Raw genomic sequence first — 12,692 nt, forward strand, 5'->3', positions numbered from 1 at the left:
CAAACAACACAATGCTTTGGTCTTTGCAGCAGCCACAGAAGCAATGCTTTATACAGGAATGACTGCTACATGGCTGGTTTGCCATTGCCTATTGCAGAAAGATGCCAGATGCACAGGACTAGGAGGCAAGGAAGCAGACATCTGTGGTGACTAACACCTTATAGAGCAAAACACAGCAACCAAGCGTTACATCACACGCAGGCTGCTCAGCGAACCAGCCCCAAATCAAAAAGGCTGGCTCACAAAGTAATGCTTAGTTGGCACAACAATCTGTCGTAGCCAGAAGCAGCTGTAAGAATTGTGGATGATTTAAGTAAACTCAGGGTCAAATCTGAACAGGCCACTGTGCTTAGGAATTTAAAATCCACACTGTTTGAGATTTAACCTTTGATGAACCTAAGCTGTCTCACCAATTTTATTCCCTGCTTAAGAGTTAAACAATAAACTTCTATACTTATACATTCAGCAGAAGAGAAAAGTCTTCTAGACATGACTAGAATACAAGCTGAACTTCCAGCTATCTTGTGTCTCCTTGCACCACGCTGCAGTGCCACTTAGTTCAGAGCTCATCTGTTCCAGCTCCAGACTGCACTCCTCAAATAAAGCTTGAGAAATGAGTCCTTCTCCAAGGCAATAACATCCTATGTTGCACCGGGAGCAGGCGACCAAAGAAAACATGGACAACCCTCAAATGATCCAGTTCCTCTCCAAATCCACACATGATGCTGGAATCATCCATTCCTAAAACGCTCTTGCCAAGCTAATGGAGTCCTAGCACTGGCAATGCAAGTCTGTCAAAGGGAGCTTCCAATAATTGAAGGGAGTGCATAAACAGGAGGGGGAACGGCTGTTTATGAGGGTGGGTTGTGATAGGACAAGGGAGAATGGTTTTAAACTGAGACAGGGGAGGTTGAGGTTGGATATGAGGAGGAATTTTTTCCCCCAGAGGGTGGTGAGGCACTGGCACAGGTTGCCCAAGGAGGCTGTGGATGCCCCATCCCTGCAGGCATTCAAGGCCAGGCTGGATGTGGCTCTGGGCAGCCTGGGCTGCTGGTTGGTGACCTGCACACAGCAGGGGATTGGAACTGGATGAGCTTTGTACTCCTTTGCAACCCAGGCCATTCTATGATATGATTCTATGACTGGTATGATGCCCACTGTGCACACAAAGCAGACCAGGGCACACGGCTACTGCCAGCATCTTGTCTCCAGAAATCCAGATAAGCAGTTCTATCCACTTCCAGCAGCTGTGGTAAACATCATCTGCTTGCCCATGGGGAAGCATCCCACACCATAATCTCTAGAGAAATGTCAGCTCTACGCTCAGCCTGACTATTGCTCACTCTCAGCCTGCTTAATAACTTGAGGAGGTGGTGGCAGGGCACAGGGGCTGAACAACTGAATACAGCTGTGAAGAATTATTCCAGCTGACACAGGAATCATTACTTTCAGAATTCTGTTGCCAAAAGCTTCTCAGCAGTAAGATGATGGGATATTTATAGTGCATCTTGACAGCTTGGTTTCAAGCCATCAAGTCACACCAAAGCATCACGTCTTGAGTCAACCCTAGATCCTCTGTAAGCACATGCAAAGTTAACCCAATGCCTTCTGACAGTTACAATAAGCCCTCCTTCAAAGCATGGCAAGAAAAGAGGCAAGAGAAGCTGCCTTCCTCTAAAATACCAGCATGGACAGTGGTTGGACACAGACCACCTGGATCCAAAGATGATTTGCCTGCACTCAGTAAGCACATTCTGTATGCCTAACAATCCTGCTGCAGGGAGTTCATTCGCTTTTGTAGGGAAGCATCCATTTCTCAGCTTGTGCTTGGATGCCTACTGGGACATTACATGTCACACATTACAGGGACTGAGCATCAGAGAGGAGCTATTTTAAAACATTTCCCTCCTTTCACCTCGATTCTTCCCCAATCTCTAGGGCACTGCCAGTCAGAAATCCTATTTCCAACACCATCTGAAATCTGTGTCGTTATCCACATCAGCTGCTCCAAAGGAGCCTTCGAGCACTGGCCATGCAGGCTGCAAAGCTCTATCACCCCTCACTTGTGGCTGTCCAAGGACACAGTGGGCAGCAGGCACTGCTCCTCCTCTTTCCAACTCCACTGGTGCTGCCCTTACAGCTCTCCTCCAATCTTTTCAGCCATCTGCACAGCTGCAGCGCTGCTGTTCTGTGCTTGTGAAGCATTCCAGCTGCCAGAAGCCGCTCTGCTCTCCCTGCAGCAAGTGCTCTTCTTTTTCCAGGGCTCACACTTGAAAGCAGAGGCTGTGAACCAGCATCAAATATCTTGGTTAAGATTCTACTTTGTTTAAAGAAAAATCAGCCTGGGATGCTCCAAGATTAACGACGTCTTGAAGCTCCAGCTGGGGAGTCTGTAATTATAATTAAGTACACGGCAAGGCCCAGAAATGTATTCTATGGTGCATCTGTGCTGTAGGCATTGTAAGATACTGCACTGTAGTTGACAGCTGATCTGCACGTCTGATGCAGCACAACAGCAGCAGCCTCTCTGAGACCAGATGGGCTGTGAAGACATGCTGAACTTGTCACACCAAACACACCCTCAGAGCTAACACAGTTCTTGCTAGACATCATTCTGCTTGTACGCTGCACTGCTTTCACACACCATTCTCTCTGTTACCAATGTGTACTGCAAGCTGTTTGGGCCAAACTGCAGCACCTACCTGGCACAAGAAGGCTTAGATCTCTGTTACAAGGGAACCTGCAGCAGTCAGTGAAATATCAAATCCTTTAAGAAACCACAGTATCAGAGAGCAGAGCATGTGCAACGTGTCAGAGTTTCATCGGCCTCTTTATAAGGCCAGCGTGCTAAATGTGACAGCAACCAGTCATTACATAAAGCTTTCTGAAGATCTAACATCTGTAATACAACACGTACTCATCATGCAAAGATATGAACAAAAATAGTTTTGAAAAGTTATGTGGAGAGAAATTCTAGCCGTTAGGGCTTCAACAGTGTTTAGTTTCTCCTCCTACAACTAATGCTGACAGCTGAAATAGCAACAAGCTGCTTTCAATTAGACTGCATGTACAAACCTCCTGTCACTGTTAGCATGAAAGAATACCAGGCAGTGAGATAGAAAATGATGCATTTTGGTGTTAGTTGCAGTGGATGTCTGAGTCTTGCACACAGCTATGGGCCAGATCCTCAACTGGCGCATCTGAGAAAAACTTCAGTGGCTGCACAGCAGCTTGGACATGCTGGACATAGCCAGTGGACAAGGCTGATCTGCTGGGTGATTATTTGGGGGTAAGAGCGAAGATCCCTGGCAGAGCCAGTGAAGATCAGCACGACTGCTTCAGCTGGGTTGGGCTAATGAGAAAGACACCCCACACAAGGACCACAAATAATTGCTTTTGATGGGATGGAGCTGTGTGCTACAGCACGAGAGTAAAGAGAGAGGAGGACTATTTTTTCCTACTAATTTCAATGCCAAGTCATTTCTGAGATAAAAACTGCAACATTTGCAGCCTGAACTAAACTTGCCAGCCAGCTTGTTAGCACTCAAACCACACTAAGAGATGCAGAAGTATATATACACCATCGTGGTTCCATTCAGTTCATCTGACCTGAAAAATAATGAACTTCAGATCAAGTAAATGCAAAGAACTCTGTATTGCCTCTACAGCTAGGAAAGAATGATAGGAGCTTGGAAGTACAGGTGGCAGATCAGGACCTCAGACAGTCAAGTTCCTATCTGCAGACCAACACAGAGGGAAGGTGATGAGCTGCCCCTAACAGATCTTCAAGGCTGGGCAGAAAGACCATTTCTCTCAGCAGAAACCATTACCTGCCATTAGCAGCAATAAGAGCTGAATATGAAGTGCATCATGAATGCGGCAAGAGGACCAAATAATTGACAGAAGTGCTGCCTTGAAGTTTGCCCTTCACAACATTATGGCTGCAATTAAAACTGCACGTGAAGTGTAGGAGACCACAGAGGAGTGCACAGCTATTTCAGGCCTGTAGCACTGGAAACAAAGCAAAATTAGGGTACACTACAGAGTATTCAAATCTGGTAAACTGCAAGTGTGACGGGCTGAATGCACTGCTGAAATTAACAGGAAAAGAATCCCTACCATATCTGACCTAACAATTCACTGGCAACAAATAATGTGAAAAAATCCAGTCTCTCTCTTAGCCTCGTTTCCTGTACAATTAGACATTATGGACTCACGTGCCCAAACCAAACTCAACACCACATATCAGAGGACAATCCACTTGTCTGAACAGCTACGTTTAAAAGGGGAAAGGAAAAGGAAGGGAAAGACAGAATGGAAAAGGAAGAATATGACATGATAACAAAATCTGTCAAGATTCTTTTCAAGTCAGAGATGTCAGGCACTGGATATCATTTGATGAGCTAATCTGTGATCCTTCAATGCAAGCACAGAATAGGAACAAAGCATGTGAAAAATCACTTCTGTGGATGCGGACAAAGTGAGAGAAGATGGTCCTTTGTTTAAGAAGAAGGGAGCACTCTTGTAGTAAAAGGAAGAGAAAAACAACTGAAACTCCTGCACGACCAGGAGATGCTTGCTAAGCCTTCAGATTCCCTTTTACTTCTCAGATGCACAGGACTAGCAAAGAGAGCAAGAAGGGGAATGCAGTGTGAAGGACTCTGTGGATGTGCCAAATTTACTGCCTGCCCATGCCAGAATGCCAGCAGCAGAAGCTTTAATAACCAGTAGAGTGTAAATCCATAGACAATTATCCAGAGATACACAATAATAAAGGTATTAACACGGGCTCTTCTGTCACGCACAGCCCTGTGCTGCCCTGAGGATGAGCAGCACAATGTGCACAGTGCAAGCTCCAACAGGATGAATCATGTTCCTGGTGGCAGGGTTCAACAAAAGGCATGGGAAACACAATGCCTTTTAACAAGGCCAGGATGCAATGAATCATTTGGCTACAACCACCTTACTTCTCAGCTCCTCGTAACCGAAGGCAGCACATGCATCGTTTACCATAGGAGGGTCCAAACATCAGAGATTCTGGGTACTTCTCCTAACAAACCCTCCTTACCTCACAGCACAGCCTGTACAGAGCCCCAGAAGTCTCACTCTCCCCATTACAAATGTTATCAGTGCACAGGGACCCTTAAAATAGAGAGATGTCTGGGAATTTACTCACACCATCCTTGTCTTCCTGACACCAACCTCAGCACGAGCACACTGCGCCCCAAAGGTTCACAGAAAGCATTTGGGTTGGAGAGATGAAAGCAGCTGAATATAAGGTTCCCAGTACTGAGGAAGCTGCTGTCAGATTTATGTTGAGGCAGATTAACAGCAGTGCCATGTGCTGAGGAGCAAAACAGCTTTGCTGCACACCCACACTGCCTGCAAAACTTCCAGCAACTGACAGCGAGTGCCTGACAGCTCTGCGAGATCCACGCTGCCTCCACACAAATGGGGGGCTCCATCCAAACACATCCAACGTGATAACGAAGCCTGCATCCAATCTGGCCCGTGTGGACTGCCACCAGGCTCAAGCACTGCCTTTAGAATCTTCCAAAATGTCAGTCTTTGTAATAATGCAGATCCTGCTGCGGACACGTGATCTTCACAGGAGATTACAGAGGGACTACAGGGTCTATATTCAGTTCCCTAGACTACCACACAGTCCTTTGGGTGACCTTGGAGCAAGTAACTTAATCTTTATAAGAGGACTAATAACTTTGCTAAGGTGACAGCAATTTGAGCTTGCTGAGCTCCTAAAGGACGACGTTTGCAATCCCAACCTTGAAATCCCAGGGAATTTTAAATTCTATCACGTTGAAAAACTGGAAGCAAATAAAACTAAACCACTTGAAAAATAAACCCACCAAACCCCAGCCTTTAGGCATTCTGCTAACAAGCTTACAAAGGATTTGTCTAGAGGCAGCCTGCTGTATGAGCAGCCAGTCTATTGATGGGCATCTAGTGAGGGTTATCCTACTAAGACAGACAGTGAGAGCATGGAGAGGTATGCATAGAGCCAAGTACCTCCACCACAAGCACTGGTATCTAATTCTAACACAGAATGCACTGGGAGAACAAGAAAACAAAGCTAGAAAAGTTTCACTACCACAAACATTAACCTTAGACTGGTTGCAGGCACATCTACCTCACGTTACTGGCTCAGCTGCTTACGGACACAGCAAACTTGGACAAGACTAGAAGGAGAAAAAAGGGGGAGAACTGGGGGTGGGAGCCCAGCCATCAGAAAGAAAGGCTGATAGGTCCTGATGATGAGAGAGCATCCAAGGGAATGGCACCTGCTCACAGCTGAGGAACTGCTGCTGCCTTTTATTCACACCGAGGATGAAGTAAAGAATCTCCCCCTCAATTTTAACTGTCGAATCAAGCAGAATGGAGTCTGCTTTGGATAAAAGCAATTTTATGGCACTTATTTGCCTGGAATCCAGGAAAGGCAACGCTGCCAAAAGGAACACCATGCACTGTGTTGGGTTCTCCCTTCCATTCGTGGAAATGACTTTGACTGCTTTCACTCTGCAGCTTTCCACCTTCCTGCTGAGATTCCTGCAAGACCAAAGAAAACTGGTATCCTTGTTGAGTAGGGAAGAAAATACCAGACTGAAAGTCTCAAACACTGAGTCTCATGGATTCCTAGGGTAGACTGAAATGCTCCATAGAGGTTACTAAGCAAAACCTTGCAAGAATCTGTACGGAAGCATCTCAGATGCACGCCCAAATGCTCAGGTGCTGCCCTGAAAATGCAAGGAGCAGAGCTCTTAGAACCCTGAAGAGCAGTGGAAAAGTCCAAAATATCACAAACACTTTTAAAGCCTCACCTCAGGAAGCTGTTGAGGTGACATGAGCTTTCTGCACCACCAGCTTCAACTAAAGCTCTCAAGCTCCTTCTGGATGACACAAAACTTGGAGAGATCTCACCCAACATTTCAGTCATGGAGTGGAAAGGGAAGAACAATTCGAGAGTTTTTATCCAAAGATCTCTAGTTTTTAAACCAAATCAGGAAGATCACTGATTTAGAAAAGACTTTTTAGATATGCAAATCCTATGATCATAGAATAATAGAATGGCTTGAGTTGGAAGGGACCTCAAGGATCACGAAGCTCCATCCCCCCGATGAAGGCAGGGCCACCAACTTCCACACCTAATACTAGACCAGGCTGTGCAGTGCCCCATCCAACCTGCCCTTGAATACCTTCAGGGATGGATGGGGCATCCACAGCCTCTCTGGGCAGCCTGACACTGACTGGGATCAGATCTAGAGAGATTCTGAACAGAATGGTATTCGGTGATAACGCAAAGGTGGTGTATAGCAACAAGCTGACTCTGTCTACAACAAAACAGTCTTTTCCTTCCAGTGCCTAATTTGGAATTACAGATTAGTAGTTTTTTTTTACAAGTTGTTGGTTTGTTTGTTTTTCCTACAGTGACTAATGAAATGACTCTGTGAAAACACCGAGATGTTGACCCTTATATTTGATGGAAAACGAAGGACAAAAGACAGTGAGAGCTAAACCTGTGCTCCTGCAGCATGCCCACAGAAGGCTGCCATAAAGATAAGCTAACCACACTGCAGTCCCCACCTCCCACTGGCCTGAGGCTGCAGCCTGTAACAGCTGGAGGAGTAAAAGTGCTGAGCATTACTCACTGCCATGACGAGCTCAAAAGGGTATTTGTAGACTCGAACTGGGGACTGGTATTTCTGCACCATCTTCAGCACGCACCTGTAACACAAATCAAATTGGACAACTTCAGGCCCCTGATAACAAACGTTAATACATTCTAACAATGCTCACAAACAGATCTGGAAGCCTTAAATCCCTCCCACAGACAGAGATCTTCGGTCTGTTTGCTGCCCAGCCTCACTTTGTAAGTCATCGAGGGAAGAAAGGCAGGTAGGTGTGTGCAGCCCCAGCCCAGCACACATCCAGCACACAGCAGAGTCCTCTGCTGCTTCCCAACACTACTTCAACCAAAACTCACAATAATTAAAGCAAAGATGTAAAGCCAGAACGTGGGGAAGGAAGCCTCTCCTACGGATCTTGCAAAAGCTTAAATGGAAATTCTTTTTTTTTTCCCCTCCCTTCTATTTTCTGCATTAAGTTTGATACCATGATGCAAAATCCCTCCTATTGAAAGTCTGCACAGCTTCGTGTACATTCTTTTAAATACTTTCGTGCTCCAAGTACCATTTAGCTGTTTTAACTCACTGAAAGAAAGGAAAAGGAAACAGCATGCTTACAGAACATGCCCAATGCTAAGCTAGCAATCACATCCCACTGCCTGAATGCCCACTGCCTCTAGCTGAATTGAGGGAATAACTGCATGCAGTGGAAACAATTCAGCTCTCAGTGTTTCATTTCTCCAAGCCACCTCTCACTGTTCTCATCAGGATTCCTCCCTCACACTCTTCTGCTGAGGTTTTAACCCTTAAATACACACCAATAATGAGCAGCTCAAGGAGGCAGGTAAACCATTAAAAAGGTTATCGGGCTGCTTCCTGCAATTCTTTTAGAATCCTTTACGTTGCTCCCGTTAATGTCATCCAAAAACATCTGAAACACCAAACTGGACAGCTGGTTTGAGACTATGCTGATTCCACCCTGCTCAAATTCCTCTGCTAAGCAGAGCCCTTGGCAGCACCATGCAGCATAGCATAGCTGAACTCAACACTCCGAGCACAAGGCAACTTATCCCTGACGTTTCAGGCCAAAAACTGGAGATGAAACATGACTTAAAAAAGCAAACGGCAGCAGGTCCTGCTCTAGTAGAGCTGCTGCAAAATGCCATCGCACACAGAAATCCAAGCGTTCAGCAAGGGAGGGGGGAAAAAGTTTGGGTACCTGAGAGCGAGGAATGTTTGTAGAAGGGTCTCACAGTCAGACAGTTACTCTGCAGAGGATCACGTTACCCAGGGAACAACAACCAGGACTTGTTGGCTGTCCGAGAGCTTTATCGATGCTAAAAGCTGGACCTCGCAGAGCGAGTAAATGCACAGAGCAGGCATCAGCACAGCAACCACCTCACCTCAGAGTGAAGTGAGCACAGCAGGAGCAAGCAAACACCCAGGAAGCCCAGACTGCTATCACATATCAGATACCCGAGCCAAGAGAGGCATGGGGCACCTTGTAATGCAATGCTGTAACATGATTATGCAAGCGCAATACCTACGCTGTGCGGGAACCTTCCGAGTCAGTGCAAATATAGTAAGAGAAGCCTCGTCACACCTCTTTAGCTGTCATCTTGCTTCCAATTCTAGCCTCGCTTGCTAAACCTGGAAGTCTGGCACTGCTGTAGGAAGGGGTCAGAGACCTCTGCAGGAGGAAGCCTCAGGACGCAAAGGCGGCACAAGCTGTAGCTGAACAGCCTTCACCACACTGCTTGGAGTGCTCTGTTGTTATGCCAGCCTGCAGCTGCAACACCAGCCTGCCACAGGTTTGCTCTAGCTGATGGAAGTTAGGAGCAAAGGGGTCAGCAATAACTGTACCCACAGAAGCAGTGGAAAACAGACAGCTGATAACTCACACTTGCCCTAGAAACCTCTCATACCTTGGGAACAGTGTGCTGGCAGACCTTCCGTGCTCTCTTCTCAAGACTGAGCAGTCATTCTGCTTCTCAAAACAAGAGGGACTTCAGCTAGAACTCCTGGGGAGGAAAGGGAAAAAAAGGCAGTGAGAGTAGTCACTTTTTGCATGGGGATACAGGCAGGTGATTAGCAGTGATAACGATGTAGGATTTCCAGGTGCTACCAGAGGGCTGCTGAGCCAGATTTGCTGAAGACATGCACATTAATACATGCTAGAGCTTTTAGTTCTCAGAGAAAGACCTGTTTTAGCAGTTGCTGAGTATTTCACATAAGTTATAAACAGATGTTTTCAGCCTCTTTGTAAAGACCAGAAAGCAGCTTCATGAGTACAGAAACACCTCTGGCTCCATAAACATCCACCATAGCACTCCAGCCTTCAGTAGCCCAGCTACCTGTTCCACTTTGTTGTGCACCTGGCTGAAAGCACACATGGAAACTGGGCTGAAGAGTGGTGATTCAGTAAGCTGCAACCTGATGGCTTACAATGGTTAATCCACACCCAGAGGCAGTGTGTTACCCACACTGGGTAACACCAGCGTCTGGCCAAGCCCAGAGCAGTTGAAAAACTCAGAGAGACCGGAGCAGCCGGTGCAATGAAGCAACACATGCAGCTAATCCCTGTAAGCATCCCAATTAGATGTTAGAAGCAGCTCAGCTATTGCACACCTGGACGCACGGGACAGCAGCAGCTACCATGTTGCACAAAGCACCCCATGATGCTGCCAGCAATGCCAGCAGCATGCAGGGTTGGCACACTGGGGCTCCCTGCAGAGGCCAGCATGGCCCTTCTGCTACAGCACCTCTCAGCTGAGCTGAACCCCTTGCACGGCAGCAAGTTAGGAGCTCAGGAATACACCTCTGGCACTGCACTGGAGAGAGAAGGAAACAAGTCCTGACCACACACAACTCCCCACTGCAACTTCGGTGGCATTTCAGGGACAAGGTGAGCTCCTGACAAGAAGTGCCCGTGCAGCTCGCAGAGCTATCGCTATCAGCTGAGCCTGGGAGGGCTCCTGCAGGGAGCACGAATCACAACACACAGCAGAGGGAGGAGAGGCAGTGACATTAACGATACGCTTCCACTTTATTTAGAATCACCCAGCAGGCACCTGAGGGATTTTCCATATGCTTAACTTTTATTCTATTATTTGTAGGAGAGGCTGACTTGACAGACTACAGCCAGATGGTTGGGAATGAGAAATTGGGTTTCAAAATTAAATATACATAAAGTCCCAGATTGAAGTCCACAAAGCCCTGCTTCTCATCCCAAGCTAGCATTGCCTGTTAAGTGGCAGAACTCAGCAGCCACAGCCTTTATTCACTTCTCCCACCCATGACGGTTTCTTCTCAGCAGGAGAACCACCAAGCAGGTTTTGCGTTTGGTTCTGTTTTTGAGGGTTCTGTTTGTTTGCTTTCACAAAGCCCTGCTGAAAATAGCAAGAGTTCCAGACTTCCTCAAATTGTCTTTTGCCACATGAAAGCCAGCTGTCCCCAAGCTGATACTCACAGCCAGAAAGGGGGGACACAGAGGGTGGTGAGGCACTGGCACAGGTTGCCCAAGGAGGCTGTGGATGCCCCAGCTCTGCAGGCATTCAAGGCCAGGCTGGATGTGGCTCTGGGCAGCCTGGGCTGCTGGCTGGCGACCTGCACACAGCAGGGGTTGGAACTGGATGAGCACTGTGGTCCTTCGCAACCCAGGCCATTCTAGGATTCTATGACTCTGGCGGGCTGCAGCCTATAATCCTCCCTTCAAATCAACACACAAAGCTGTGCACGACACTTCTCTGCCTCGAGAGCCTTTTGCTGTGGCAGATGCTGACAGACGCCTCGCTTACTTAATAACAAGATGGTACCAAGCTGCAGGATGCTTATTAGAGCCTCTGCACCCAAAAACTTGGTTCTGTTTTTCATAGCTCAATAAAAGAAATGGAATGGCACCAGCAGACAGCTCTGGTGTCTTTCAGAAGCCGATGTCTTCTCAGGCAGGGCTCCATCCTCTGCTCAGCCCTGAGCTGTGCACACAAAAATGTGGGGGGGGCACAGAGGGCTGCAAGGCAGAGCTGCTGGGAGCCCGGCCCCCACGCTGTCACCCTGCATGGATGTAAGCCCAGTGGTGGATTACAACCAAGGGCGGACAACACAAACACCCCGACTGCATTTCCACATTCTGCACAACACAATAGGGAGCAGCGCCTTTGGCTGAGAGGGGAAGGAGAAAAAGGAACAGCGTAAGCATTCTGCTCTCAAATACTTGTCGAGTGAGCCATTTCCTCCACGCAAGCATCAACATCAGCTTCATGCCTAATATTTCTGTGCCTTTATCTCATACTCGGTGGGGAATCCTCGTGCCAGGGAACCACCGCTGAACCACCGCTGACCTCTCTATCACACACAGCCAAACTCTGACTCTCTGGCAGTTGAAGTTTGCCAGCTGGCAGCAGCAAAGTCTTCCTGGAGGGGCAGCCGTCAATCCTCACCCACAGGAGTTATACTGAGCCTTTTCTACTGCTACATGCACACAACACCTCCAACATAGGCACAGAGATGTGCCCCAGCTTAACACAGAGACAAGTCCATCTGCGATGCCCCAACAGCGCAGCACAACAGGCTCAGGTTCAAGCATACCCCGAGCTGGATGGGACCCGTAGGCTCACAGCCGTGTTTCTCCTTGGGCCCAGGTGTGCCGAGCACGCTGCACAGCCGGTGTCACCACGCGACCCATTCCGCGAGCACGCCCCAACGGCGAACAGCACACGCGCGCTTTAACCCAGCCCTAAAGCCTGAGACGGGGCTTTAATACAGAACCGATCCAAATACATCAACGCATTCCATAGAAGCTCACCGGGGTCAGCCCTGGAGTTCCACAACACCTGCATTCCGGCACGCTACGAGCCGATGCGAGGCCACAAATAGGGCGGAATTCCCCCCCGCAGCCCCTCAGCACAGCACCTCCCGCGGCCCTCAGCGCCGAACGGAGCCGAACGGAGCCGAGCCGAGCCGAGCCGAACCGAACCCCTCACACGACCCTCACCGAGGCGCCCTCCTCCGCCCCGCAGCGTGGCGTCCAAACGCGGCTCCGCGCGTCCTCAC

At 48.1% G+C, this 12,692-nt stretch overlaps 1 protein-coding gene across 2 annotated transcripts in view; it reads right to left on the reverse strand.

Moving 5' to 3' along the window:
* Positions 1-12,692, reverse strand: part of SEC14L5 (SEC14 like lipid binding 5) — a 38,329-nt gene extending 25,637 nt beyond the window's left edge. For both annotated transcript variants that reach the window (XM_042827769.1, XM_042827768.1), the window contains exons 1-3: positions 12,634-12,692; positions 9,566-9,661; positions 7,665-7,740 (exon numbers count right to left, since the gene is read on the reverse strand). In XM_042827769.1, the coding sequence (XP_042683703.1) occupies positions 7,665-7,727 (63 nt within the window). In that variant the 5' untranslated portion in view covers positions 7,728-7,740; positions 9,566-9,661; positions 12,634-12,692. The remainder of the gene's footprint in view (positions 1-7,664; positions 7,741-9,565; positions 9,662-12,633) is intronic.

Source organism: Centrocercus urophasianus, unplaced genomic scaffold (assembly GCF_019232065.1).
Source record: "Centrocercus urophasianus isolate 14NV4802_14NV808 unplaced genomic scaffold, USGS_Curo_1.0 seq_29, whole genome shotgun sequence".
NCBI classification, from domain to species: domain Eukaryota; kingdom Metazoa; phylum Chordata; class Aves; order Galliformes; family Phasianidae; genus Centrocercus; species Centrocercus urophasianus.